Genomic DNA, 27,755 nt, shown 5'->3' with positions numbered 1-27,755 from the left:
CGTGTGAATTAGCAGCAAGGTTTGATGTTACTATTCTAAAAATACTGGACCATTTGAAACAAATTGGCAAGGTAAAGAAGCTGGATAGATGGGTACTACATGAATTAAATGAGTGTCAGAAGAGAAATCATCTCGAAGCTTGCCTTTCTTTACTGTTAAGACATAAAGTTGTTACGTGTGATGAAAAATGGATTCTTTTTGACAAATCGCAAGCATTCGGCACAATGGCTGGATAAAGATGAAGTGCTGAAACACAGTCCAAAACCAAATATTCATCAAAAAAGCTAACGGTGTCTCTTTGGTGGTCCAGCGCTAGTATTATCCACTACAGCCTCATGAAACCTGGTCAATCAATTATAGTGGATGTCTACTGCAACCAAATGGACAAAATGATGAGGATGCTTGTAATAAGCAGCCGAAATTGGTCTATAAAGACAAGCCAATCCTCTTGCAAGATAACACTTGACCACATGTCCCACAAACAGCGCTGCTCAAACTACAGAAGCTGGACTTGGAAATTCTCCGTCATCCACTGTATTCACCAGACCTTGCACCAACTGACCACCACTTCTTCCAGGCTTTGGACCACTTCTTGCAAGGAAAGTATTTAATTCTCAACAAGCTGTGGAAAACGCCTTTCGCAATTTCATCGACACTCACTCTCCAGGCTTCTTTGCTGCTGGTGTAAACAAGCTACTGTCAAGATGGCAAATCTGTGTCTATAGTTTAGGAGCATAATTTGATTAACTGTACTGCTTCTTGTTTGAGATATAATAAAGCACACTTTTGATTCGAAATCAGACATTTCATATTTAATGACCTAATACTTAGTAACCTTGTACTTAAACTTCATTTACAAATTACGTTGTACAAAACACTTGTGGCTGTGGCCTCCTTCCCAGGTCTGTGTGTGATCCTAGGAGCCCTGAATAAGTGTTCCCTCCTTACACAAAACTGTGGCTCTGGATGAGAGCTCTGGGTTCTAGCGTTCAGGATTTCCACATGGGAGGGGATGGGTTGGGGTGGTAAGAAGGGCCTAGGCCCTAGGGCATTGACTTGAAGCTGCTATAACCAAACTTTCTGCATAAGTTTTCTTAAGCAATCAGCTGTCTACATCAGAGGGTGGGTGTCTGTTTTGGCTCCCCGCCCCCAGGCTCACTGTCTCTATGCCCTTTAGACCCTGGGGCCACCTTTAAAAAAATATTTGTCAAATTGATTAGTGTTAGGTAATTCTGGAATTGGGCTGCATTTACAAATCATATTGTACTCAAGGCTTACAACCTGACCCTAGAGTGCTCAGTGAGTACCTCCCTGTTTGGGCTTGCTAGGTGGTGCGTGTTTCCCGGCGTGGGCCTGGCATCTGAGTGCCATGAGACCCCCTCCAAGGCTTCCTCCCACCCCAAGGAGGACCAGTGCTCTGCTGGCTGGAGTGATGGCTACTGTCTCTTTCTTTGGGAAGGCAGAAGATACTGCTTAAGCTTTCTGACCTTACTACAAAGTTTTTTCGGGGAAATAGAATCAGTGTTAAAGATTTCCGCCAGCGCTCTGGATCCTTGTTTTATTGTTGACCATGGGGACCGCTTGGCCGGCAGTGGCCACAGTTTAGATGCTGACGGTAGGTGTTTACACTTGGATCACATGTACCCTGCCGATCTCTTTAGGTAAAAATGCACGTGAAATGGTGCCTTCCTGGTGGTCTTCCATCCCGTCCCTCTGTGTCTGCTCTTCCTGGCAGGCTGGGGGAATTATATTTTCTCTAAGTTTTGACATCGTGGACCTCTTTTGGGGTGCTTGGCTAATTGTTGCCCAGATCCCAGGGGACAGGGGCTGCCCTGGTCTGGGTGTTCAAAGGTGGCGCTCATCGCACGGGCTCTCGGGGAAGGGAGCAAGGCAGGAGGTGGGCATGTGTGGGCTCCCTCATCAGTTTCTTAGCTGTTGGCAGCATTTCCAGACTGGCCAGTCCGACGCTGCCCTCCGCGGTGACTCTGCCCTCATCAGCCTAGGGGCTTAGAGTTGCCTCCTGTGCAGGTGACATCCCACCGAGACCTCCTGGGCATCCTGCCCTGTCACTGTGGACCTCACCTCAGTGCTGTTTGGGACCTTCCCAGCTCAGTCCCCTCCCCCGCCGGACCAGCCCTGCCAGCCTCAGCTTTCACTGAGCTGCCCCCTCGGCGCGGAACAATATCCTTTCTATCTGGAGTTGCCTCCGCTGCCCTTTGGAGCGGTCCCAGCGAGTAACGTGAGCTCCCGACCAGCGCGGGGGAGGCGCCCGCACGCCGGTGCGTCCGGCCCGTCGCGGTGCCTGGCCGGAGGTGGCCGCCCTGCCCGTGTCCCCTCCGCGGCTGGGTGGCCCGACGGCCCCTCCGCCAAGCCGCCCGTGACGCGACCATGGCGGCCCGGCTGGGAGCGCTCGCCGCGTCGGGGCTGTACCAGCGGCGCCAGCACCGGCAGAGCCCGACGCCCTCCGCGCCCGGGTAGGTGGCGAGAGGCGGGACCGGGGCGCGGGACAATGGTCGGAAAGCTGGGCTGCAGCCTTCCCTCGGAAACCCCGCCCCGGCCGCCCTGCCCAGGCCTTCCGACGACCGTGGGGACCCGCCTGGATTGGCGACGGGCAGGCGGCGCGACTTAATCTAGTTGGGTTTGGTGTCATCTGTGACCAGCTTTCTTGGGCAGGGCGCGCTGAAGGTAGAGCCTTAGGATTAGTGAGCCCATGGGGTACAGCCCCGGGAATTTTGCCGCACTCTATAGACGGGCAGACAGGCTCAGAGCGGTCAAGGAACGTGCTGGACATCACCCAACCAACTAATGGCTGAGCTGTGATTTGAACCCAGGTTGGACTTGACTCCAAAGCCTGACCTTCATTCCATGGAGAATTGCCCGTGTAGACAAGCTCTTTTGGGGCTGGGAGGAGGAGCCAGCAGGGTGGGGCTCGTCAGGGCATCTCAGAGGCTAAGTTAGCAGGGGTGGGGAGGTCGAGAGGGGAGCCTGGATGGCAGTGTAGCTTCCTGGAGTGAGGGTCAGGGGCTCCTGAACTTGGGTTTGCAGCGCTCCGGGGGCCATCTCGGTGGAAGTGTCCCGTAGAAACTGGGAAGAGAGAGCAATGGGGCTGTGGGCTTGGGGTCATTGCATCAAAGTGGCAGACGGGTCCCCAGGGGTGGAAGTGGGAGAGGAGGCTGGAGGAGGGACTGGGGGCCAGGGAGGGAGCCCAGGAGCAGGAGTGTAGAGGTAGGGGGAGCGGGTGGGGGGCCCAGGGAGGAAAGGAAGGTAGGCGCTAATGCTGCCCAGTGAAAATACAGCCTGCTGTGAGCTCCTTGTGTGCCCAGGGCCAGGGAGGGCTGCCAGAGGAGAATTAGAGCCTGAGCCATCAAAGGGGTCTTCAGCGAAGAGCAGAGGGAGAGGCAGGGTACTGGGTGGGGAGTGGGAGCTGCAGGCTGCGGGGCGGCCGTCCGTGTAGTACCTGCCATGTGCTGGGATCCTGCCTGCGAGGGAACTGGATGAGCCCATTGTTCAGGTGGGGAACCCAAGGCTCAGGAGACCAACTCAGCTGAGCATAGCAGAGCTGGAACAGGCACACCCTCATCTGTTGGCCCCTGGACGACCCTGGGTCTGGGGTGAAACCGTGGTATCAGGCGGTGAGTGGCCAGGGCACTGACAGGCCGGAAGCCTTGCTGGAGAGCGATTTCCACGGTATGGATGCAACACAAAAACATGGCCAGGATGCAAGAGGGACGTGGGCATGATGACGAAATTCAAGCCCCAGGACTGTCCCATGAAGCATGCACGTGCTTCTGCGCTGCTTGGTTTTGTTGTTGTTTGAGCTTCTGGTTCACGCCGTTTGCCAGTTCTCTTTGTCAGTGTGACCCATTTAAGGTGTACCTGCTTAAAAGTAAACGAAGCTGCTAGAGCCAAGAGGTAGGTCCATACAGCTATGGCTTCAGAAAAATCTCTATTTCAGACAGCTTTCATACAGATTTGGAGTACGTTTCTGATGGTGTTGATACATTCATGTGTATGCAGCACCCCACGGCAGTGTGTTAATTTTCTAGCGTCCCCGTGGCAAGGTGTGGGGCTGGCTTTGTGTAAATTTCTGTTGACTGTGTGCAGCCAGGTGACCCCTGATGCTGGCTTCTGGCCGGCCTCATGGAGGGGCAGGGGAGGAGGCCCAGGCAGTGCTGCTCGCTCTGGGCCACGCTGCAGCAGGGTACCTGTCCCCGCACCTGGAATGGTGTCTGCAACAGGGTGGGTGCTCAGTGAAGTTGTGTTGCATGAAGGAGGGAAGCGTACCCTGTGCTTGCAGATGTTACCTCACTTGACCTTCCCAACAACCCCTGCAGGTAGCTGTTGCTAGCCCATATTACAGATGAGAGAGCTAAGGGTCAGAGACCACTCTGCTGCAAGTCGCACAGCCTGGGAGCTGGTCTGCCTGGCTGTAGAGCACACACCCTTGGTCTGCAGCCCAGGTTGACACGGCCCTGGCTCATCTCACGTGTGACAGATGCCCAGTGGCTGGCCCCTGCTTCTTCCCTCACACTGTCTTCCTAGGCTCGGGTGGGTGGGAGGCTGGGACAGAGAAAGGTCTGGGGTTGTTGAAGAAACAGTCTTGAATGGCTGTGTCTATAGGATGCCACAGGAGGGAGCCTGAGTCCAATCCTGTGTGACCTTCAGCAGGTTACTGACCCTCTCTGTGCTTTAATGTCCTCTGCTGGAACCAGCAACCTCCCCTTACAGGGACCTGGCACAGAGATGGCTCCCTTGACCCCACCCCAGGCTGACAATGGTAAAGCTCAGGGATATCTTGCAACAGACCGGCTTGTGTTGGCTGCTAAGATTGAGATTGTTTCTGGGTGCTGGGGAGGGTTGGGGGAAGAGGTGCGAGATGACGTGCACCCTGGGCTCCAGGGCTTGGCTCCCAGGCTGCCCGTCCCCGTGTGTTCTGTGTGGTTGTGCCGGGGCCGGGTGCTGATGTCTCCTGCGGGGAGCTGGGCAGACTTCGTGCTCCCGGTTCTTGGCTGGAATGTGCAGAGGAGGACGTAGAATGTCCGTGTCTCTGACCCTTTGGCCTCTCGCAGGGTGCCCAGGCAGCCTACAGGCCTCCCCAGGACTGGCCGTGGCAGAGGGACTCTGGAAGGCTCCCAGGTTGCTGGAAAACAACAGCCCTCTTTATCCAGGCCGGGCATGCTTCTGTGGGGCACTCTCCACTTCGGCTCCCTGAGGCCGTCCTGTCACTCTGGTGCCTCTCTGCACCGAAGAGGAAGTGAGGCCCACAGAAGCCTTTTTCCAGGTCCCACAGTGGTGGCAGGGCTGGGCTGTGAGGATTAGAGCTGGGCGGGGGGACCTGGAGTCCTGCTCATCTTGCGGGGCCTTGCTGCCTCCCTTCCTCCCCTGCAGGAGACGGCTGGCATTTTCTCCGACGGTGCTGAAGTTCAGTTGTCTGGGCGCCTTCAGATGCCACCCATCCCTGTCTTTGCCAGTGGGTTGGAACGTTCTGCGTTTCCCAGCAGGGTGTCACGGGGAAGCAGCCACAGAGCCTCTCACAGAGCTGCCGTTGGGGGCCCTGCTGCCCGAGACGTTGGCTGTGCCGGGGCTTATGCGAGGCATGTGGGGCACAGGCGGCAATACGCTCCACCCGAGGTCCCCGGGGACCCAGCCAGGGAACTAGACAACCAGTTTGGGGCCAGTCCTCTGGGTAGGGTCCGGCTGCTGGGGCGCCGACTGGAAGGGGGACAGGAAGGTGGAGGGAGAGGGCTGTGGCTGAGCTGCTGTTAGGGTCCTGGTGGGAAACACACGTCATAGTCAAATGGAGTGACGGAGGAGAGTGTAACAGAGTCTATTTAGGAAGGTGAGAGGGGACTCAGGAAGTGACAGTAACTAGAATGTGGGGTCCAGTGTCCAGCAGCAACTGGCTGGTGGGAGTTGACTCAGCCCAACTCTAAAGGCTGGGGCTGGACTGAAATTCTTAGTTTGGCTTCATTTTCTGCGTGTGTGGAGTAAGGAATTCCAGGCCCAGAGTTGCAGGATTTCCTGTTGATTTCTGACCTCTCCAAGGCTCACGGGGTCTTGTTCACGGTCAGGTGTTGGGACATCCTCCCTGCCGCCTTGGGGGTGTGTTCTCTGGGAAGGAAACCAAGCCCGTCCTGACAAAATCCAGCCCAGCCCTCTGGGGTGGCTTGGGGTGGCCAGTCCTCCATGGCTGATGGCCGGCCTGGCCCGCCTGGTGGAGACCAGCAGGGAGCTGGGGAGGGCTGGGGAGAGGCCCTGGGCACGGAGGCTCCCTTCCATCTTGGGCTCTTCCCAACTCCTGTTGCCACCATCCCTGCTTCCTCACCCCTCTGGCCTAAATGTGCACACAGGAGGTGGCTTTGGTCCCTGGAGCACACTTGAGGGCAGGCTGAAGCATGCAGAAGTCCTGGTGAGGCCTGCTGAGTGGCCTTCCAGCCCTGCCCCTGACACTCGAGTTCCCAAGCGGAGGAGAGAGGGCATTCCACCTGGGTGCCCTTCCCGGTTTCCAGTCTGTCTCCCTGCGGCAGCACCCGCTGTGGGGCCCACCGCCCCATCCCCCACCCCTTAGGCCCTGAGAGGGAGCCCTCTTCTCCACTGCCTGGGCCCATCTGCCTAAGGACCCCTCTTCCTGTGGTTGACACCCTCAGGCTGGCCCTCCCACAGGCCCTCCTAGAGCCTCACCTGCTCAAGCATTCTGCTCGTAGTGGCGCAACAGTGGGCAAGTGATGGACAGGATTCAGTCCCCGGGAGGCAGGGCAGGCTGGAAGGTCAGTCTCAAAGGCTCTGAGCTTGAGCGCCTCTCTCCAGCCGCACCCTGGGCAGACATTACCAACCGATTGCCTCGCTGCTCGATGAGTGCAGCCACCCCTCTCTGCCTTGCCTTCCAGCAGCCGCCCCATTCCCCGGAGGTGGTGCTGGGACGGAACCTGTGCGCTGCTCTCCTAGCAGAAGGCACAGGTGCCGGGTCTCCAGAGGTGGCAGAGGCAGGCAGGGCGTCTCGGGCCACATCCTGCCCATGCTCTTGAGTCCGAAAGGGCCCCTCTGGGCTGGAGTGAGTGCGGACCTGGCTGGCTGTGGGCCCTTCCCCTCTAGTTCGGTTTTGGTTCCACTCCTCCCAGAAGGAAGCCCACCACCGCCCTGGGACAGGCAGTTGCCCAGCATGTATGAAAAGATTGCTCCCCTCACCTGTCCCCACCTGAGAGTCACACTCGTGCCTTCTCCACGGTTGGGTTGTTCCGTGTATTGGGGGGCAGTCGATTGGAAACTAGCTCGCGGTGCAGAGGAAGGAACCCCCGAAATCTGGCCAGTCTGGGTTCAAGTCTGGGCTCTGCCACACGCTGTGTGAGCTGGGCGCATTGTCAACGCTCACACTCTCCCAGGCGAAGGTCTCTCATCTGGAAGACAGTGGTGACAATAGTAGCTACAGGGTTACCTCAGGATTAAATAAGGGTGTGAATGCAGAGCCGCTCACCCACACCTGGGTGACGTTCTACCCCCAGAGACCCTCTGGGCCCTGAGGAAGGGGCCACAGGCGGTCTGAGTGGGAGCTGAGGTGACCACTGACAGCCCAGGAGACAGCCCAGACCACGAAGACTGAGCGGCCTGGGGACTGAGCCGGAGGGATCTTCCTTATCCTGTAAAGCATTTTAACCTTTTTTTAGACAGAGTCTCACTCTGTTGCCGGGGCTAGATTGCCATGGTGTCAGCCTAGCTCACAGCAACCTCAAACTCCTGGGCTCAAGCGATCCTCTGATCCTCCTGCCTCAGCCTCCCAAGTTGCTGGGACTACAGGCATGCGCCACCATGCCCAGCTAATTTTTTCTATATATTTTTAGTTGTCCAGCTAATTTCTTTCTATTTTAGTAGAGATGAGGTCTCGCTCTTGCTCAGGGTGGTTTCGAACTCCTGACCTCGAGCGATCCACCCGCCTCGGCCTCCCAGAGTGCTAGGATTACAGGCGTGAGCCACCGCGCCCGGCCAGCATTTTAACCTTTTAAGAGCGAGGCGTGTCCACCGGGCGCAGCCCTCCCAGCTGCTCCACCTTGCTCCCAGCCCGGCCTGACCTCCGCCCTCCTTCTCCCCTGCCCCTAGCAACATGTCGGACGCCTTGGCTAACGCGGTGTGCCAGCGCTGCCAGGCCCGCTTCGCCCCTGCCGAGCGCATCGTCCACAGCAGCGGGGAGCTGTACCACGAGCACTGCTTCGTGTGCGCCCAGTGCTTCCGGCCGTTCCCCGAGGGGCTCTTCTACGAGGTGAGCATGCTCCTGGGGCAGGGGGCACCGGGCACCGTCGCAGACCCAGCTCAGGGTCGACCTTCTGGGTGCCAGCAGGACAGGCCAGTGACGGGGCGGGTCTTGAGCCAGCACAGAGCCGTGCTTGCCACTCCTGCTCGGGCCCATCCCTCGCCTGTAAACCGTGCCCCTGGTTGCCGTGGGTCCCAAAGGAGAGTCCCCCTTCACCCAGCCTTCTCTGGGCAGTCGCTGGGCAGGCCCTTTGTTGGGATCAGAAAGGAAACAGGGCGACTACTCGGTCTGTCGGACGGTGCCGATGCTCTGGGAATGAGAGCTCTCAGGAGGGGAGGTGAGTGCTCAGGGCAGGTAACGTGTGGGCGGACCTGAAGGGAGGCAGCCATGCACATCTCTGCAGGAAGAGCACGCGGCAAGGGGCACAGCACGTGCAAAGGCCCTGCAGTGGAAGCACATGGGGGCATTTGGAGTGTGGTAGGAGGGCTGGTGTGATGGAAGCCCAGGGAACAAGGAGAGGGCGGGAGATGAGGGTGAGGAGGTGGGTCTCGCTTGGCCCCATGGGCCTCTGCGGGGCCTTAAGCTTCTGCTCTGCAAGAGACAAGAGCCACCTAGTGTGTGCAGCAGGGTCACACCGTCTGCCGCCATTTGAGCCGGACTCCTCTGGGTGCCGTGCTGAGGAGAGACTGTAAGGGGGGCCGGGACGGAGGCGGGAGACCAGGGGGCCCAGGCACTGGATCACTGCATTCGTCCCCGTGAGCGTGAAGGGCCTGGAGTGGCCCCCACAGCCCACAAGAGCAGGTCTTTAGATCTTCAGCAATCTTGCAAGCTGGCCGTGAAACACAGCTATTATTAAAAATTAAATGATATAAACGTAAAATGAGATGAAATTTTATTAAAAACAAAGGTAACAAATACTCATAATGTGCCACCTCCTAATTATTTTGTTACGTTTCGCTATCTATTCTTTCGGGGTTATTTCTGTCCACCACACTGACGTGCTGGCACATCTCAGCTCCACGTTGAGGTCATGTTGCAGCTTGAAATTGGCCACGGTGGGAAATGGCGAACACAGGACTGGGCAAACACTACACATCGGTGCTCCCCACCCCTGCCACCAACAAAGAGCGACTTGTCGAACATTTGCCAGCACACCACTGTGGCTGCAGTGGCCGTGGTGACCAGGGGTCAGGTGCTAGACATGTTAATATGTTGAGGTAGAGCTGATGGGATTGGCTGGTGGCTGGGCGTGGGGTGCGTGATGTGCCCGGTAGAGGTGGGGCAGCCCTTCCTCATGGTGCCTTCAGCCTCCTAGGAAGTGCTGTCCCGCTGTGGCCGTTTGCCTAGAACAAAGCCTGGCACACAGTAGGTGCCTAGGAGATATGGTTGGTGAATGAGTTTAAACTTCTCCTGTCTCTACAGGTCACCAGGCAGGCTATATCCAGTTGCACCCTAATAGGACACTCATTTTAGAGAACAGGGAACAAACAACTTAAAAAAAGAAAATAAAATTGTTAGGGGAGAAGAAAGCAGAGGCAGGCTCTGGGCACATGTGGGACTGCCCAGTGGTATGCACGCTGGTGGGCTGGCCAGGACTCTGTGTCCTCCCGTGACCCTCCCTCTAGGCCAATCCAGTGTCCCCTTCCTTCTGTCCCCTCCCTGGGTCTTTGTGGCCTCTGGGGAGCTGGACTTCTCCCCTGGAGAAGACATGGGAAATAGGGCCGGGTGGCGCACACACTGCTAACTTGGTCTCCGCCCTCCCGGGCTCCTGCTCCCAGCCCTGCCCCGGCCTTGCCGACCTCTCCAGCTCCGCCCAAGGCCCCTCCCTTTGCACCCCCCCCATCCCAAATGGGCCAGTCCCCTCTGCAGGCCAGGCCTGGGACCTGCTGCCCCAGCCTCAGCCTGGAATGCCCTCCTCAAGGACAAGGGCCAGGTCGGCTCGTGGGAATGACGAGTGGTTTGCTTGTCCTCTCTGTGGCCCCGTTTGCAGTTCGAAGGCCGGAAGTACTGCGAACACGACTTCCAAATGCTGTTTGCTCCGTGCTGTGGATCCTGTGGTAAGGGCGGCGACCACACACCCCTGCACTGCCTGGGAAGGGGGGGTGTGGGGGGCTCTTCCCTGACCGCCCACCCTGTCTCTCCGTCAGCCTGCAGGCCCCCGCAGGCACCACCTTGCCACAGCGGGGCCGCCGGGCCAGGCGGAGGGCAGGCGGAGCACTAGCGTGGACCATGCTGGGGGGGCCCGAGGGGGTGGGGCCCACGCCAGCCGGGCCACAGGGACTCTCCTCTCCCAGGGGAGTTCATCATCGGCCGTGTCATCAAGGCCATGAACAACAACTGGCACCCGGGCTGCTTCCGCTGCGAGCTGTGCGACGTGGAGCTGGCTGACCTGGGCTTCGTGAAGAACGCGGGCAGGTGAGGCGGCCGCTGCTGGGCGGGGAGGGGGGCCCCTGCTGCAGGTGCCGCTTGCGGGGGGCCAGGCACGTTCCAGGCTCCCCTGCCTGCACCCACAGGCTGAGTGTCCTGGAGGGAATCACTCTACCAGGTTGCCCGAATTTGCTCTAAATTCAGGGCCACAGACTTCGTGGCGCTCGGGGAGTTGCCCCTTCCAGAAGCCTTGCTATCATGGCCCTCCCCGCACTGCCCTCTGTGTCCTCCCCCACAGGGGTCGGTCTCACTCTCCCAGCTCCTGTGGCCCTGCCTCTGGGGAGTGTGGCCTGCTCACCCTGCGTCGCCTCCAGGGCTCCCTTCTCTCCACTCTTCCCCCTTTCTAAAGTCGGGGTGGGGGAGCCCCAGCTCACAGTACCCTCGGGCCTTCCTCCCAGCACAGCCACGGCTCCTGCCCTGTGTTCCCGCTGCCCCGTCTGTTCCGGGACTCAGACCTCTCAGTAGCTCTCACTCAGCTGCTAAGGCGCAGAAACACTTCCTCTCCTGGCACCTGGGACCCTGGGTTCTCGTGGATTCCTCCAGCTTTGTGGCTGCACCCACTCACTCTCCTCTTCCAGCTCATGATCCTCCCCGTCTCCCCGTGGTGGGTGTCCGGGGCTCTGTGCTCAGCCCTCGTGGCTGCCCTTGCAGATGGTCCAGAGCCCCGATGGCAGGAGTGTCTGGACAACCCGAGATCTCTGCCTTGCTGTGCTCGGCTGCCCACATGCCATCTCCACTTGGCACCCACTGGCATCCCATAATGCGCTGCAAATTTCTCCTCCACTGAGGACCAAGTCCGCTCCCCCGTGCGTCTCCCGTGTCAGCGAGAGGCCGCACCCCCCTCCAGAGACCCCTGGCCGCGTGCCCTGGCACACCGTCTCCTGTCTGGCACTCCGTTCCCTCCCGTGGTTCCTCCTTGCTTCTTTGCCGGCGCTGCCGGTGCGTGTGCCACTCCACAGAGAGGCAAGTGGCCCGCATCCAAACGGGGGCCGTGGGGGAACGGGGTGCAGTGCAGGGGCTGAGAGGCAGCTCTGCGAGCTGTGCTGACCGGCGGGGTCGCCGACCAGGTGTGTGCCAGGAGCGAGTCCTGTCTCCTTCCCAAGCCAAGGCTTGCACAGGGCCACCGGCCCTCGGGCTGCTTGGGGGTGTCTGGAAGAGTCCAGAAGTGCGTTGGAAGGTAAAAGGTGACACAAAAGTACAGTGTTGCCTTCCGATAGGGCAGGGCAGCAGCTGGAGTGAGTGAGGAACGAGACCCCACCCCCCACCGGCCTCCCCAGCCCGCCCTGGCACTCGGAACCCCACGCTGCAGAACTTCACAGTCTGCGTGGGGCAGACATGCCCTGGGGCCGCCGGAATCCTAGCAAGAGAGCCCAGAAGCCTCCGCCATGCCGCCTGTGCCTCTGCTTTGCTACCCTTGAGTCGAAGGGAGGAGAAGTTCTGGGAAGGGCTTCATGTAGGCCAAACACGATACCCTTCGTAGTCCTAAAGCTACAGTTGTGTTTATGATTTGTACAAACAAGTACAAAAAAGGCCACGTTAGGGCGACACATGCGTGCTAGCAAGGGAAACAGCTCAAAGCTGTGCGTTTCTGCAGTGGGAAGGAGACTAGCAGGGAAAGAAAGACCGTCATTGTGAAGGAATTGTTCTCTGGTCCCCTTCCCCCGCCACCCGACCCTGGGTGAGGTCACTGAATGTCTAGGAGCCATAGCAAGCAGTAAGCCAAGGCTGTCCCTGCAGGGGGTGGCTGGTCTATCCTCTTTTTGGTTCTCCCTTTTTAGGGGTTAAGACTGAGCACAGCTGGGCGACCTAGGGGCTCAGGCCTTGGAGGGACAGGTAGGGACCTGCTGGGGTTTCAGGCTGTTTGCTCAGGAGGTGGCTGGGAGATGGCGGACTTCTCTCCAGCAGCCTGGGGGAGCCGTCCTTCCGAGGCGGTCTGTGGCTGGCCCGGGTGGCTCCGGGGCTCACAGCTCCGACCTGGCACTCAGCGAGCTCTCGTTGGTTTTCCCTTCGAAGCTGGGGGGTGGGCCTGTGAGCCTTTTCCCACAGAGCAAGTTGCACAGGGCGTGGCGGAACTTCTCAGCCACGAAGAAGTACATGACGGGGTCGAGGGCCCCGTTGAGGCTGGTGAGGCAGGAGGTGATGCGGTTTCCCAGGGCCAGGGCGCGCTGCGCGGCGCAGGAGGTGCCACCGCTGCGGTAGTGCAGCACGTAGACCGAGCGGTTGACGTGGTAGGGCACGAAGCAGACCAGGAAGATGGCTAGCACCATGGCGATCATGCGCACGGCCTTGTTCTTGAGGCGCTGCTCCACGCGGGGGCCCTGTCGCAGGCTGCGGATGATGAGCAGGTAGCAGGTGACTGTGGTGACAAATGGGAAGGTGAAGGCCACGGCCAGGGACACCAGGGCGTGGTGGGAGGCCTTCTCCCGGTACAGCTGCAGGCAGACGACCGTGTGGTTGGTCTGCACGGTCTGCGGGCTCACCAGCAGCGGGGCCATGGCCACGGCCACCACCACCCACAGGAAGGCGCAGGCCAGGTGGGCATAGAGGGGCCTGCGGAGCTTGAGGGACTTGACCGGGTGCACGATGGCCAGGAAGCGGTCAGCGCTGATGCAGGTGAGGAAGTAGATGCTGGCGTACATGTTGAGGTAGAAGAGGAAGCCAGTGAGCCGGCACGGGATCTCCCCGAACGGCCAGTGGTTCCCGGAGAAGTGGTAGACCAGGCGGGTGGGCAGGACCAGCACGCAGGACAAGTCGGCCACGGCCAGGTGCATCAAGAACACGTTGGCCGGGGTGCCTGACTTGTGGTCCCGGACGAATAGCCACAGGGCCAGGGCGTTGCCAACAAAAGCCAGGATGAAATCCAGGAGGTAGAAGGAGGCGAACAGCATGTTCTCCAGTGGCGTCTCCTGGCCGCATCGCTCCGTGGTGGCCAGGGAGGCATTGGCCATCAGAGCTGGGGAGGCCACCTCGGGGCCATTCATGCTTTGGCTGGAAGCAGAGCTCGGGGCCACGCCTGCAGGGGACAAGCAAACGAGTCACGGAAGCCTCACACTCTCCAGGAGTCCAGAAGTGAGGCCTCTGGTGCCTGCAGACCACCCCCCACCCAGCTCAGGGGCACTGCCTCTGGGACTGCCGAGGGACCTCCCTGTCCATTTGGGGACAGGCAAGTGTCCCAGGCATTCAGAACTCCAGCAAAAGGCAAAAGCAAAACCAGGCCTCAGAGCTCCCCACTGCTGCAGCTGCGTCCCTGCCCGGCAGGCGAGGGCCTGGGCCTGGTGCCAGGTGACCCGGAAACCGGACGCCCCTCACCACGCTGCACCTCAGTCCACTCCGTCAGGGCCAGGAGGATGGGTCAGCACCACAGCAGGGAGAGGTGCGAGGCCCTGGGTGGTGGGCGGGTGGAGGGGAGGCCGTGTGTATGTTGCTCAGCCCCAAGGTGTGCTGTTTGAGCGGTGGGGATGGCACTTGGAGTCCCCAAGCCCCTTCCTGTTGGGTGGGTGGGTGATGTGTTCCTGAGCCTTGCCAGCTCTTCTTCGGCCCAGCCTTGGGGGGTGAACCCTGCTCACGCCTTTCTGACGGGCACCTCCCGTGAGTGCAGCGAGCAGTGTGCTGCGGCTTTCCGCTCCCCCTTGCGGCGCCCCAGGAATGCCAAGAGGCCTGCTCTGTCCACCCCGCCTGAGAGCCCCAAGGTCACTCTTGTGGGCTTTCAGGACGTACACAGTCCCCAACTCCGTGACAGTGGAGACCCGAGTTTAGGAAAGGCCTGTGCCTGGGCCTCTGGCCGGCAGAGTGTTTGCCCGTGGAGTGGCGCTGCGACCACGCAGAGCTGTTTCCAGGTGGGGAGGAGCCGTGTAGACACCAGCCAGGGTGTTCTAGTTCAGAACTGTACCAGAGAGACCCGAGGCCGCCCAGCTTCCCACTGCTGAGGGGCCCGCGCCGCCCTGCAGCCTGGGTCACAAACCACTGACACCTGTGAACCTGGATCTGGGAAAGGCACCCCCCATTCCCCTCCCCCCCCCCGCCCTCCTCGCCCCCCGCTCCGGCCCCACAGACAGAGAAACTGACTCCTCCAACTGTGACTTTGGTCAACTCAAGAGATACAAGAAGGAGAGGGGAGGTCCCAACACCCTGCTTCCCAGACCCGGCCGGCAGTGGGGGTGTGGGCAGGAGAAAAGCCGGTGTCCCACCCGCCCACAGCAGGGCAGCAGGGGCAGGCGGGGCTCAGGCTGCAGGCCAGGCAGGGTCCTTATCTCGGGCAAGCCTGGCTCCGCCCCGAGCAGCCGGGGGCCTGCCTGGGGCAAGTTCTCTTTGTGCACTTCTCCCAGCCTCAGTCTCCTCTCTTAATGACCCTGATAATACGTCCCCGAGGGGCTGCCCAGGGTGCCGGTGGTGCGGAATGTTGGGACGTTGGGCATGGCGGCTGTGTGTTGGTGCAGCAGCCCCTGGAGGAGGCTGGGTGCTGTCCTGGCGTGGAAGGGAATCAGGCTGCCGGTGGCTGGGGGAGGGCGTGGGAGAGACCCGCACCCCTTCAGGGGAGCGGGTGTGCTGTGTGGGGCCTGCCCCTGGGGAGGAGAGGGCCGGCCCAGCAAGGCGGAGGAGAGCACTTGCCTGTAACATCGCCTTTTACCCAGGGATCCAGGGAAGCTCACCGCCCCAGAGATTGCACCCCCTGCAGTGCATCTCAGGGTGAGTTTCCTGCTCCCAGGAATTGGGGGCTGTTTCTAGGCTGAAGTCAAGTGCGCGTTCCTGTTCCCCCGTGAGAATCCAGATGCCATAGTCCTCTGACTTGGAAGAGTCTCAGTGACGCTCCCAGGACTGCTAAACAGGGGTGAGGGCCGTGGAGAGCTGAGGGGTGCAGAACGTAGGGTGACTTTTGGGAGCTCAGGCGAGGGCCTGGAGACAGGCCTGAGTGGAGCCCCGGGGATGGGCTGTGAGGGCCCCTGAGGGGACCGTGGATGTGGGACCAGGGAGGGACACAGCCCTGCCACAGGGCGGGCCTGCAGGGGCAGGGAGGAGAGGGAGCAGGTGCTGGGGGGGTGGGCTCGTGGCTATGCCAGGGGCAAGGACAGGAGACCGGATGAGCAGGGCTCCAGCCAGGTCGCGGGGAAAGGAGGGAGGACAGCCCAAGGTGGAGCGGGCCAGGTGGGCCGGGCAGACAGGTACAACCACCCACACCACCTGGCGTGGTGAGGGCCTGCGTGCGCTCGCTGGCGCCAGCCCTAAGAGGGAGGCATCAGTGGCCCCATTTTGCAGATTCGAATATCAAGTCTCAGCACGTGCTAACTTGCCTGAGGTCACTTGTCCAGGGAGCAGTGGCCCTGGAGCTGGGAGTCAGACCCAGGAAAGCCCAGGACACTGCCTTGCCTCTGGGGGCTGCCAGGACCTGGGCCGGAGCTGGGAGTGTGGCTTGGTGGCTTTGTGCCAGCTCTCGCTAGAGCTGCTGCGCCCGTGTGAGATGAATAGGTGCAGCCCCTTGCTCAAAAAGCAGGGATTTCGAGACAGGACAGCAGAGCATTAACCCGAGTGGGGCCCTGTGGGACTGCAGGGCTCGCACACCCTGTGGCTCTGGGCAGGCCTGCCGCCAGGTGTGCCTCCTGCTCGCAGGTGGCCTCGTGCCCGGGACTGAGATTCCATTCTGAAAACTGTCTGGTTTGTTTCTGTTTTGCTGATGTTTCTGTTTTACGAGTTCTGACACTGACTTTGCAGTATGATCTGAGACCAGCCCCCGCCTCTCCCTTGTCCCTTACAAACTCAGACCTCGGTCTGGACTCGCTGTTCCTCAGGGCTCACTGCTCGGACCAACACTGAGCAGGTGACCTAGGGGAGGGGTGTGGGGTGCAGCCAGGGCCTAGGCAGGTCTGGGGCCTCCGTGGAGGGGTGCTGGGCAGGCGTGGCCGTGGGAGGAGCCTGTGGTGGCAGCACTTTCCTCTGTGCTGGGCACCTGTCCCTCCCCGGCCTGAGCCCTACTCCCAGGCAGGCTCCTGCTTGTGCCAAGGCTGCCCAGTGGGCGGGGTGCTGGGTTCCAGCGGTCACTGCAGCGTGGGACTGTGGGAGCCACTTGCCCTTTGCAGTCCCCTGACAGAGGGACAAAATCACTGCCAGTGGGCCGCTGTGAGTTCAGACTGTGCTAGGCCTTCCAGACACAGGTCATATCGTTATCAAAGAGAAGGGCAAGAAACACCCTGTCTCCACCCGGCAGGCCCCCCTGCTGTGCTTCCTGGGCTTGGCCCCTGGGCTCCCTGGGCTCCCTGCCCGCCCCGCCGGCCTGTCCCTTACCTCAAGCCAGGTCTGGGAGGAAGGGGCAGGAGTCTTCGGGGTGGCAGGTGAGCTGGGCTCCGTGCAGCTGTGGGTGGAAGGCTGGCTATTTAAGGGGAAGAAGGGAGGCTGCAGCCCCTCTGGCCCTGAAAGGCCACTTCATTCCTGAGGGGTCCCTTGTGTGGTGGGCCGCTCCTCTGGCTGCCGCTGCTGCCACCAGGGCTGTGAATATTCCAGTGTGTCCCTGGCCCGTCCCCCCCAGCTTGGCTGCTCAGCGTCACAGAGGCTGAGTGTGTGACTGTCTTCGGAGCCTCGGAGTGGGCGAGGGCCGGTGGGGGCTCAGGCTGGAACTGACAGACACAAGAGGACGTTTCAGAAGGGGATGACTCCTACTAATGGGGGGCCGAGGCTGGGGGGCTGGCTGCCATGGCAACAGGCCAGCGCTTCCTAGACCGCGGGGGCAGGCAGGAGGGGGGTCTTGTGAATGCCGAGGGGGCAGGCAGAGCAGGCTTGTTTGGGCCGAGTGAGAGGGGACTCTTTCAGGACACTTGCCTTAGGGGCCTTGTGTCCTGCCCGTATAATTAGGCCCCGTTTGGGCGTTGGGAATAAATCACGGGCTTTCTCTGGAGCAGGGCGCAGCTGCGGGAGCCTCATAATGGGGTGCTGTCTCGCCTGTGGGGACGCAGCTCAGCCGCAGGCCTCGCCGCCCCCTCCCCGCGCAGCCTCCCCCCCACCCCCCGCTGCCTGCTGGCCCCCACGACTCCTCCCTGGGTGGCTGGGGTGCCTTTGGGTGTCACCAATGGTCTCTCCTGAGACTGTGGACAATGCTTGTTTCTCCTTATCTTCCCGAAAGTGATAAATCCAGTAACACGGGGAACCAAATCGCCACTCACAGTTTCAAAAACCTTAAAATTTTTTAGTGACAACATTGAAAACTGTACGTGGCTGGCATTTAGGGAGTACCTGCCACGTGCACTATCTTTCATTTGTCTCCCCACGTGACCCTGTGGAGCTGGGTTATTGCCCCATTGTACAGACGAGGAAACCGAGACTCACCCATGGCAAACGCTAGGAAGAGGCAGAGCCGGAATTTGAACCCAAGTGTGCGCCACTGCAGAACTTCAGCTGTGTGTATTCGTCTGCTTTTCTGTTGCAGTTTGAATCTAGAATCCTTAGGTTCCACCTTCACTTTACCTGGAAAAAAATTCTGAAGGTCGCCTTTATATCTGGTGCCGCAATCTGGTCTGTGGAGAAGGCGTTTCCCATCTGTGGTTCCTTCAAGAGACTCGGGGCCTCTCGGTTCGTCCTGCCTGGGAGCTGGGGGCGTGTGCAGGTGTCTGAGCCGGTCGGGGGTCCCTTTCCCGTCGGGCCCCGAGAGTGGCTCACGGCCACTGGCTGCCCTGAGCAGGGCATTTCTGGCTCGCAGATCTTCTGCTACTGGGGTAACCACTGACGGTGGCCTCAAAGGCATCGACCATTGCCATGGAGTCTCAGGGAGTTGAGCTAATTTCTGTAGCTTTGAAGCAGAGCTTATTCCATGTGGGTTGAATGTTGTCTGATGCCAAGGAGGGGTCACCACACTGGGGAGAAGGGTTATGGGGAGCAAATGCCCTGCCTGTGACAGAGACTGTGGAGGTGGCCCGGGGTGGGGGTGGAGCACAGGTGTCTGGAGAGGGTGGGCTCCAGGGGTCACGATGATGAGGGATGCAGCCATAGGCCACACCTGCTGCCCACCGCGGGGGTAAAGGCAGCTAGGCTCCCAGTGTCAGCCTGGCCACTGGTCACACTGAGATGATGCTTGTCGTCCCTCCCTCTCTGCCACAATCATTCATTCACTCACATGTTTAACAAACTGACCCTGAGCCGCTGCCCCGTGCTGGGCACGTGGGGTCCAGGGGGGCACGGTGGAGTGCCAGTCAGCTGGGCTCCTCACGTGGGCCCTTGCCCTGCACACCAGCTGGGACGATCAGACACCCCAGGGCAAGCGGAGTGTGACCTGTGCAGGACAGAGTCCAGGTGGCGGGCGCTGGGGGCCAGGCGGGGATGCTGAGCTGGCTGCCTGGCATCTGGGATGTGCTCGCTGTAATCTGGCCAGAGGAACTTGAGTCTGAGACTTAATCTCTTAAGCAGACTCCCTGACCAGTGTGCGAAAGGTGCCAGTGCTGGGTGCCAGGTCGCCGTGGAGGCCGTGCAGGGTGGGGAGGCTCCCCTGTGGCTTGGGTGCCTGGGAGGGGGACCCAGAGGCACCAGGAGCACATTGTAGATCAGGCGGCAGGTGGGGAGCCGGCATGGAAGGGCGTTGCATGGGGCCTCTGTGCGTTTTTGCCTGGGGACCCTGGATCTAAACCTCGGAGGCCCGGGGAACAGAAACCATGTTGATTTCTCTCAGTTGAGACTGCAGCTGTTGCCCAACACAGCGAGCAGCATCAGAAATTACTCTGAGACCTTCACAAAAAAGACTCTGTCGTGGCAGTTCCTGGGTTTGGGGGCCTCTGTCCGACATAGCCGCGCTTGTCTCCGGACACAGAACGCGCCTGTGCGTGCACGGGCCCCTGTCCATCCGGGGGACCCCAGAGGAAGGGGGTGCACGGCCCCCACGGGCGGGCACTCACTGCCACTCTCCTGGGCACAGGACCACTTGGTAGAACTTGTGTATGCTAGGGACATTTGACAAATAAAACTACTTTTTCAGCAAATGTCATTTAAATGCCTGCTGTATTTCACACAGTGTCCTCGGCTCAGACAAGGGGAAAGAAGAAACCCGCCATGTACAGACAGCAAGCACAGCCCTTCTGGCGACTTCGCTCTGGTCTTTCCTGAGCACAGGTTCCTTTTCCAGGGCTCACCTGTGCCTTCCAGGCGGGGCGACTGGGCCACCTGGGCGGGGCCCTGGGCCAAGCCCAGGCACTCAGCGGAGCCACAGGGTGTCAGGGGCAGGGGGCTCTGTCACTAAGGCCCGCCCTCGCCTCCGCCTCCGCAGGCACCTCTGCCGGCCTTGCCACAACCGCGAGAAGGCCAAGGGCCTGGGCAAGTACATCTGTCAGCGGTGCCACCTGGTCATCGATGAGCAGCCCCTCATGTTCAGGAACGACGCCTACCACCCCGACCACTTCAGCTGTACCCACTGTGGGTAGGTCGCAGCCCGCTCTGCGATGGGGCAGGCGGAGAGCCAGAGCCGCCCAGAGCCAGGGCAGGGCATGGAGAGGCGGGAGAGGCGAGCTGGGGGTCCGAGGGGGCCTGCAGAGTGGGGCGCAGGCTGCAGGGCAGAGTGGAGCAGGAAGCGCCCCTCTCCAGGGCTCTGTGTGGGAGGCACTTGAGACTCGGTGGTGGCCCAGGCGCCTGGACTGCTGGCTGGGGGTTGGGATGGAGCGGGGGATGGAGGACGGGTCGGGGCCGCAGAGCGGCTCCCGGAGTGGGGCTGTGCCTGCTGTCGGGTGGGGGAGAGGCTGCAGAGCCCCGGCCTGGTCCCCTCCAGTCCCCTGTGTGCCTGTCCCAGATGCTCTGTCTGGTTTGGAGGAGGAGGGGCCCGAGAACAGACCTGCCTCTCAGAGGCCGGGCAGTGCAGAACACAGGCGCCCTTCTGCCCGGGCCGCGCTCCAGGGCCCGTCTGGGGCACAGGAAGTCTTCAAAGGGCCCAGAGATCAGAGAGGGCCGCCTGCTGCAGTGCTCCCTGGGACAGAATGGGGCCTCTCAGGGAGCTGCACCCGGGCTGGAGGGGCTGGTGTGACCCTGCGGAGAGGGAGGGAGGGAGGGCACCCAGGGGTCTGCACTGTCTTGCAGGAAGGAGCTGACTGCCGAGGCCCGCGAGCTGAAGGGGGAGCTCTACTGCCTGCCTTGCCACGACAAGATGGGCGTCCCCATCTGCGGGGCCTGCCGTCGGCCCATCGAGGGCCGCGTGGTCAACGCGCTGGGCAAGCAGTGGCACGTGGAGGTGAGCCGGGCTGGCGGATTCGTGGCCTGCGTTGTGGGGTGCCCCGGTTCATGGTCACGGTCAGAGCCTGGCCCTGCAGCCCCGCTGTGTCCCCACCGAGGCCGTGTGGCTGGCTCCCACAAGGACCTTCCTCCTGGTGGCTGGCCCTCCTCGTGCTGGGCCGGGGACCCAGCCTGCCCGTGGAAGCCAGAGACCTGAGCCCACGGGCCATGGTTGGGCAGCCCGCTCACCTTTCCACCCCCTCCCGGCATGCTAGGAGCTTCCAAAGTCAGGAGAAGACTTTGGGGACAGTCTGCCCAGGGTGCCCTGTGGGCTTGTGGTTGACAGAACCAGCTGTGTGCACAGCCTGTGTAGACATGGAGCTGGAGAGCTCCTCAGGTGTGGGACCCAGGTCACCCGAGCACTCGCCCCTGGACTTCGTGACCCCTGGCGTGTGGGGGAGGCCCCAGGAGGTGCCAGGCAATAGGCAGGGCTCCTGCCCGGGAGGACCCCCCCACGCTGTGGCACCTTGCTGACTGAGGCTGCCAAGGGGGAGACCAGGCTGGGAGAGGACGGTGACCTGCAATGTCACCGTGGGTGGGTACCTTAGAGGAGGAGCAGGGTGTGCTGACCCCAGGGCATCCACGGAGGTGTCAGCCCCTCTGCCCAGTGTGAGCCCTGCAGAGCTACCACCTGCTCAGTCTCTGCTGTCTCCTGGGGTCACCACTGTCCCCTGGAGTCACCGCTCCAGCCCTGATGCCACCTGGGCTGCACTCTGTCCTCCCAGCACTTTGTCTGTGCCAAGTGTGAGAAGCCGTTCCTGGGGCACCGGCACTACGAGAGGAAGGGGCTGGCCTACTGCGAGACCCACTACAATCAGGTGAGGGGCGGGGCCTCCTGCGAGACCCTCTACAACTGGGTGAGGGGCGGGGCCTCCTGCGAGACCCTCTACAACCGGGTGAGGGGCGGGGCCTCCTGCGAGACCCTCTACAACCGGGTGAGGGGCGGGGCCTACTGCGAGACCCACTACAATCAGGTGAGGGGCGGGGCCTCCTGCGAGACCCACTACAATCAGGTGAGGGGTGGGGCCTCCTGCGAGACCCACTACAACCGGGTGAGGGGCAGCCTGCGGGGACGCGGGGCGGAGGGCCGGCGGGGGTGCTGTGGGGAGGCTTCAGGCAGACCCCTCAGGAGCCCAGGCCTGTGCCCTTGGCCCTGGCTGCCGGCTTGGGGTCTTGAGACTTGGGCAGCTCTCTTGGCCTCAGTGTCTTCATTTGAAAAATGTGCCCTTGTGCCCAGGCCTGTTGTGAGGACTGAATGGGATGGTGGAGTGAGGTCCTGAGCATGGGGGAGTGACAGTGCCAGCAGCCGCCCCCCTCTGTCACTCTGGTACAGAAGGCAGAGAAGGCTGATGGGACAGGGTAACCACCCAGGCCCACCCCCTCGCAGGACACCAGCAGGAGCAAAGGGGCCTTTCGGGGAGCAATGCCTAAGCCTGCTGTCCTTCCCAGGGGGGTGTATCTGATGGGCCAGGGGTCCCCTGTGCCCAGCAGGAAGGACCCAGGGCAAGGCCTGGGGAGAGGCCAGGCCAGGGTGCACCTTGGCCCTGGGCTGGGCCGTGACTGCCTGGGGCCACACTGACAGCCTGCTTGGTCCACAGCTCTTTGGGGATGTCTGCTACAACTGCAGCCATGTGATCGAGGGTGACGGTGAGGCCCCTGTGTCCCCAAGCCCCTCTCTCCCCTGCCCTGCCTGTTCTCCTGGAGCACGAATCCTGCAGCTGCAGGCCCAGCTGGCCTGCTCTGCACAGCCGGGCCTGTGGCGGCCTGGCCAGGCCTGCTAAGCCCCACGTCTGCCCCACAGTGGTGTCGGCCCTCAACAAGGCCTGGTGTGTGAGCTGCTTCTCCTGCTCCACCTGCAACAGCAAGCTCACCCTCAAGTAAGTCAGTGTGTGCCGGGGGTGGGGGCACTTCTGCCAGTCCCTCCTCCCGTCTGCCTTGCCTCGGGGCAGCCCGGCCCCACACAGCCCAGGGAGAGGGGGGCAGGTCAGGGAGCCCAGGGCACGACGAGAGGAGAAACACGTGAGCTTCCAGTACACCAGCAAGGACCCTGGGCCCTGGGGAGGGAGGGCGTTCCAGCCCAGCTGGCAGCACATGCAGACAGCTGGCTCGCCCGGGGAAGCCTCGTGGGGTGTAGGATGGCTGGAGCTGTGACAGGAGAGAGGGGGCCCAGGTTTCTGAGGACAGCAGGGAGCCATAGAGGGTTCTGGGTCAGAACCCCAGAGAAGCCTCTAGGAGGGAAGGGAGGCCTTGAGGCCCGTCTCCTCATCCACCGTGCCCTTTGGCCAGGTCACCCTGGGGCCCGTCCCACTGGCTGGGAGAGGCCGGGGACTGGGGGCCGAGGGACGCCCCCTGCTCTGTCTTTGCAGCCACCGTCTGGGTCAGAGTTGGTGGGGCATGGGACTCGGCTGACTGCCGGGCTTTGTCCCCAGGAACAAGTTTGTGGAGTTTGACATGAAGCCCGTGTGCAAGAGGTGCTACGAGAAGTTCCCGCTGGAGCTGAAGAAGCGGCTGAAGAAGCTGTCGGAGCTGACCTCCCGCAAGGCCCAGCCCAAGTCTGTGGACCTCAACTCGGCCTGAAGGCCCTGCCCGCCGCCTCGTCCGGGCCCCGCTCCTCCCCTGCTCGCTGCCTTCCCCGGGCCACCCCGCTTCCGTCGCCTGCTCCCGGACCCCTCACCTCGGTTAATCTGTGCCCACCCTTCCCTCCCGCTTCTCTTCCTCTCTGCCTCCCCGAGTCCCTTTTCCCCTCGGCTGCGGCCCTTCCCTTTCTTTCTGTGCAGAGGCAGCGTCTGGGAGGGGGAGCCTGTGACAGGCCTGGGCCCACTCCTGGCAGCCACCGCCATCTGTGCCCATGGGCTTCTGCCTACGGATCTCCAGGAGCCTGTCCTGACCTGTCCCTCCCCGCAGGGGTCCTGGTGGCACACTCTCCTGTGGGAGCCTCTGGCCCAGCGCGGCCCTGCTGTGTGCGTGCTGCCATCTGGGGTAGCACAGCCAGGGCAGCCCGCCTGAGCCCCAGGGCCAGGCCGGGCAGACGGGGCCTCTGGGGGACACCCTGCAGCCCCTCAACTGCTCAACCCAGTAGGCGCCTGCACCCAGACTGGACCAGAAAGTCCTGCCACACCCACCTACGAGCCACCTGCTGAGCCAGGACCCCACCCACCGCTCAGGGGCCTTCCTGAAATCCGCTTTGGCCACCTGCCTCTGTTCCCCCTTCCCCGCCCCGGGGCCTGCCTTGAGCCCTTGGGTGGGGCTGCTGGGGGCCAGGGAGGACATGTCCTCTGTAGCCAGCGCTGACCTGGCGCTGGGGCTCACGCTTGCACAATGAAGGCCGTTCACACAACCGCAGTGGCCTGTGTGGTTTGTGGTGGGAGGGGTGGAGGGTGGGCAGTGGCTCCTGTGGACACACGCTGCTGGGGTCGGTGGACACAGAGCGACAGACATCGGAAGGCGGAAGCATTCACACGGCCCCAGCCCCTGTCCTGCGCCAGGCTGCCACTGGGGCCAGCTGGGAACCATCGGCCCTGGGGACTGGCCCCGTGGGCAGAGTCAGGGGTAGGCTGGGCAGGGCCTGCTTTAGAGTGGGGGGACCCAGGCCTCCAAGACCCCACGTGCAGCTCTGCCCACTGCCCGGCACAGGCCGGCCTTAGCACAAAGCCAGCGGCCGGAGAGCAGCACCTCCTCCCTGGCCCAGAGCAGTCCTCTCGCCCCAGCACCCCGTGGGGACGAGGACAGGTGTGCAGAAAGGCCAGGGGGGAGGACTCTCCAGTGAGCTCCCCCTCCCTAGGCGGAGAGACCGGACCGGAGGGAGGAAAGCAGGAGAAAGAAGGAATGAAGTTATTCCTGGGGAATGCAGCTGTCCTCCAGTGTCCCTGGAGAAGTCACAGTGCTTTTTGCTTTTTCTGGAGACCCTGGAAGGCCACTGCCTCCCGGCCTCCCCCACCTGGCGCCCGCCCTGCTCCCTCACAGACACGCCCACTGCGCCGTGGATTTTTATCGAACATTCTGCCGGTGGGCCCCTCCTTTGGCCTCCACGGTCTGCGCCCAGGAGAGGGGGTCATCTGGGGTGCCGAGGTGGGCTGTGCTGGGGAGTGGGCGCTAGGGGCTGGCCAGGGCGGGGGCCCGGGAGCCCCGCTGCCTGTCCATGGTGCTCAGCAGCTGCTGCACGTATGAGGTCAGCAGGTCGTCCATCTTGTAGCCCTGGACAGGGGGCAGGGTTGAGTCAGAGGTTGTGGGTGCAGGGAGGGCGGGCGGGGGTCCCGGACTTGGGGACTTGGTGGTATCCACCTTCTCTGCCTCGGCCACCGGCTGGGCAGGGCAGGCACGGGAAGAGGGAAGGTGGGCTTCTGCTGTGGGGGCCACCGCTTCTGCCTGCACTGCTGGGCCCAGTCTCTCCCAGCCCAGCATGGGCCCAGGGAGTGTACCCAGCCTCCCTCCGGGGACAGCAGGGGTGAGGCGGGGACCCCAGCCCCAGCGCCTCCTGGCCGTGTGTGGGGGGGGGGAGGGAAGGCGAGGCTCACCAGGGAGGTCTCGCACAGCAGGCGGCTGCCGCGGCCCAGGCTCCCCAGCACCATGTGGAAGTAGGTGCTGCCGCTGCTCCAGCTGGAGATCTTGGTGAAGGGGTGGGTGGCGAGCAGGTCCTGGGGGCAGAGGGGAAGGTGGGCAGGGCGTCCCCAGCCTGTGGCTCTGCGTGTGTGTCTGTGCTGGGCGCAGGAGGGAGGTGGGACATGCTGGAGCAGGGGCCCACAGCCCCCCTGCACGAGCGACCCTGGACCTGGTGGCCCCCAGCCCTGCCGGAGACCCTGAGTGCCCGAGGCCGCTACCTTGGTCTTGGGGTGGATGAGCAGGACCCCGTGTCGGTTGATGGCGATGAGGATGATGTCCGGGTGGGAGGGCTCCGAGGTTTGCTGGGAGGGAGGGGCATGGTGGTCGCAGTCCGGCAGAGGCCAGGCAGCACCTCCTCAGAGCCCAGGGCACACACACGCACACACACGCACACACGTACACGGGCATGCGTGCACGCACACGCACACTCTCCAGCCTGCAAAGTGCTGTGGATCGGCGGGGGCTGCGGGCAGAGCGGGTGGGGCCTGTGCGGGCGGGAGGCCGGGCCTGGGCGAGGCCTACCTTCACCTCGAAGAAGGCGGACCCAAAGGTGGGCCACCGGCAGATCCACTTCAGGAAGGCCACCTTGGCCTCCTCCACCGTCTTGTCCTTGTGCTTGTCGTAGGCCAGGAGGATGCTCTGGGGAGGAGGAGGCTGGTGAGGGCCTGGGGGAGCAGCGCCCGTCCACCGAGGGAGGAGGGTCTCTGCGCTGGGGGTGGCACAGGGGAGGCACGGCGGGCGCATTCCCCGCCGCCATCCACCTAGGCAGGGGCGGCACCCGGGTCTCAGGGAGGGGCAGCAGCCCAAGGACTCCTCCCCAGTGCTGTCACTGTCAGGGACCTTTTTCCATTCCTCTGAGGACATCAGGCGCGTGAGGTTCTCGGGCACCAGTTCCCTCAGGATCTTGGGGACACTGGCCAGCTGGGACCGGTCATTGTCAAACTGGGCCTTATAGATGAGGCCTGCCAGGTGGACGGCATCCTCCCGCGAGCACTTGTGGAACCCACGCAGGTACTTGGGCAGCTCCTGGGTGGTGGACACGCTGGCCTCAGACTGCGCCCCCCCCCGCCCCTCCTTCCTGCTGAGCCCACCCCATCCAGGACAGACTGGGCCAGCCCAAGCCGAGCCTGTCAGGGTGGAGTTTCGGGTGGGGGGTGACCCTGAGTCGGGGCAGGGCCCCTGGCATCCTGCATGGAGTTGGCCTGCTCCATCTGTGTGTAGCTGGTCCCTCAGGGCAAGGCCACTGCTCCGGGGGCCGGGGCTCCTCTGTCCCTCCCCTTCCCTGCAGTTGTGCTGTAGGTGCCAGTGCAGTCACTGTCCCCAAAGGCTGCTGCCCTCTGCCCCTGGCTCCAGAACCCTCAGGGTTGCAGCCTGGACCCAAGGCTAGAGCCGGGCGTGGGCTGGTGCTTGGGGGAGGCAGGTCCTACCCCTGCCTGCCGGCTCCTCCGGTCTCAGGGCAGGTGTGGGAGGGAAGGGGGTGTCCCCAACACTCAGCAGGGGGGCAGCCTGCCCACTACCTGGTGGTAATGAAGTATGGTGTCTGCGTTCACGTCCTTCCCTGGTACCACGTTGAGCCACAGTTTCCGCATAAAGTACACCTGGTAGGGGAGTGTCACAGGGGCCCCTGGGCAGGGGCGGCAGTGGGCACCAAGCCTGTCCCCGCAGGTGTTGCCGGCCCTGCCCGGCCTCCTCCCTGCCCCCACCACTTCCCAGGAAAGCCCCCTATTCCTTGGAGCCTGAGTGGGGGTCAGGCCCTGTGCAGCTTTATCACCCGGCAGTGCGGCTGCGTGCCCCAGGCCTGTCCCTGTCCCCATACCCTGTGAAGCTGGGAAGCCCTCACTGCCTGGTCCCAGGGCCTGTTGTACCCCCAACCCAGGGGACACCATACACCAGGGAATGAACGAATGGGCACAAGCCATGCAGGAGGTGACCCTGCCCAGGGAGGCTGACAGCCCCAGCCACTCCTTCCCCCCAGCTCCACAGGGACCCCCTCACCTTCTTTCTGGGGCTTGTTCGTCTTCACCCAGTCAGACACCTGCCTCAAGGAGTCGAAGAAGAAGTCTCCCTCCTTCTGGCTGATGACCTGGGGCAGGGGAAGTGCAGGGAGGCAGGCAGGTGAGCGGCTTCCTGGGACTGTCCCCCTGGGAGGGCGCTGGGGCCTACAGCCTGGCAGGGCAGCTGGAATCAGTCCGTGTGTGGGCCACCGGGGCGGGGGGTGCACAGGCTCTGTCTCCCAGACCCCACCCACCTCCACGTGACA

At 62.2% G+C, this 27,755-nt stretch overlaps 3 protein-coding genes across 7 annotated transcripts in view; 1 reads left to right on the top strand and 2 right to left on the bottom strand.

Moving 5' to 3' along the window:
• LIMS2 (LIM zinc finger domain containing 2) overlaps positions 1-24,233 on the top strand; it is a 32,043-nt gene extending 7,810 nt beyond the window's left edge. Inside the window, exons 1-10 of one of the 5 annotated variants that reach the window (XM_069464132.1) lie at positions 1,309-1,615; positions 8,092-8,251; positions 10,233-10,299; positions 10,537-10,657; positions 19,905-20,054; positions 20,705-20,855; positions 21,622-21,714; positions 22,495-22,543; positions 22,698-22,773; positions 23,326-24,233. In XM_069464132.1, the coding sequence (XP_069320233.1) occupies positions 8,096-8,251; positions 10,233-10,299; positions 10,537-10,657; positions 19,905-20,054; positions 20,705-20,855; positions 21,622-21,714; positions 22,495-22,543; positions 22,698-22,773; positions 23,326-23,473 (1,011 nt within the window). In that variant the 5' untranslated portion in view covers positions 1,309-1,615; positions 8,092-8,095 and the 3' untranslated portion in view covers positions 23,474-24,233. Of the gene's footprint in view, positions 1-1,308; positions 1,616-2,023; positions 2,475-2,697; positions 2,832-8,091; positions 8,252-10,232; positions 10,300-10,536; positions 10,658-19,904; positions 20,055-20,704; positions 20,856-21,621; positions 21,715-22,494; positions 22,544-22,697; positions 22,774-23,325 lie in introns of those variants that run through there. The other 4 variants (XM_069464007.1, XM_069464167.1, XM_069464068.1 and 1 more) reach the window with 4 other exon arrangements.
• Positions 11,940-14,690, bottom strand: GPR17 (G protein-coupled receptor 17). Its single transcript, XM_069464282.1, has 2 exons — positions 14,634-14,690; positions 11,940-14,588 (listed from the first exon to the last, which is right to left on the bottom strand). The coding sequence occupies exon 2, from the start codon at positions 13,648-13,650 to the stop codon at positions 12,631-12,633; it is 1,020 nt and encodes a 339-aa protein (XP_069320383.1). The 5' UTR covers positions 13,651-14,588; positions 14,634-14,690; the 3' UTR covers positions 11,940-12,630.
• A 607-nt stretch (positions 24,234-24,840) lies between the features above and the next one.
• The window catches only part of MYO7B (myosin VIIB), a 73,728-nt gene continuing 70,813 nt past the window's right edge, over positions 24,841-27,755 (bottom strand). Inside the window, exons 41-47 of the mRNA XM_069474635.1 lie at positions 27,491-27,578; positions 27,013-27,119; positions 26,336-26,521; positions 26,018-26,134; positions 25,714-25,797; positions 25,411-25,530; positions 24,841-25,090 (exon numbers count right to left, since the gene is read on the bottom strand). Coding sequence (XP_069330736.1) covers positions 24,989-25,090; positions 25,411-25,530; positions 25,714-25,797; positions 26,018-26,134; positions 26,336-26,521; positions 27,013-27,119; positions 27,491-27,578 — 804 coding nt within the window. The 3' untranslated portion in view covers positions 24,841-24,988. The remainder of the gene's footprint in view (positions 25,091-25,410; positions 25,531-25,713; positions 25,798-26,017; positions 26,135-26,335; positions 26,522-27,012; positions 27,120-27,490; positions 27,579-27,755) is intronic.

This window comes from Eulemur rufifrons, chromosome 1 (assembly GCF_041146395.1).
Source record: "Eulemur rufifrons isolate Redbay chromosome 1, OSU_ERuf_1, whole genome shotgun sequence".
NCBI lineage: Eukaryota > Metazoa > Chordata > Mammalia > Primates > Lemuridae > Eulemur > Eulemur rufifrons.
Note: the sequence above shows the minus strand (reverse complement) of the source record. Positions and strands in the feature narration are given on the sequence as shown.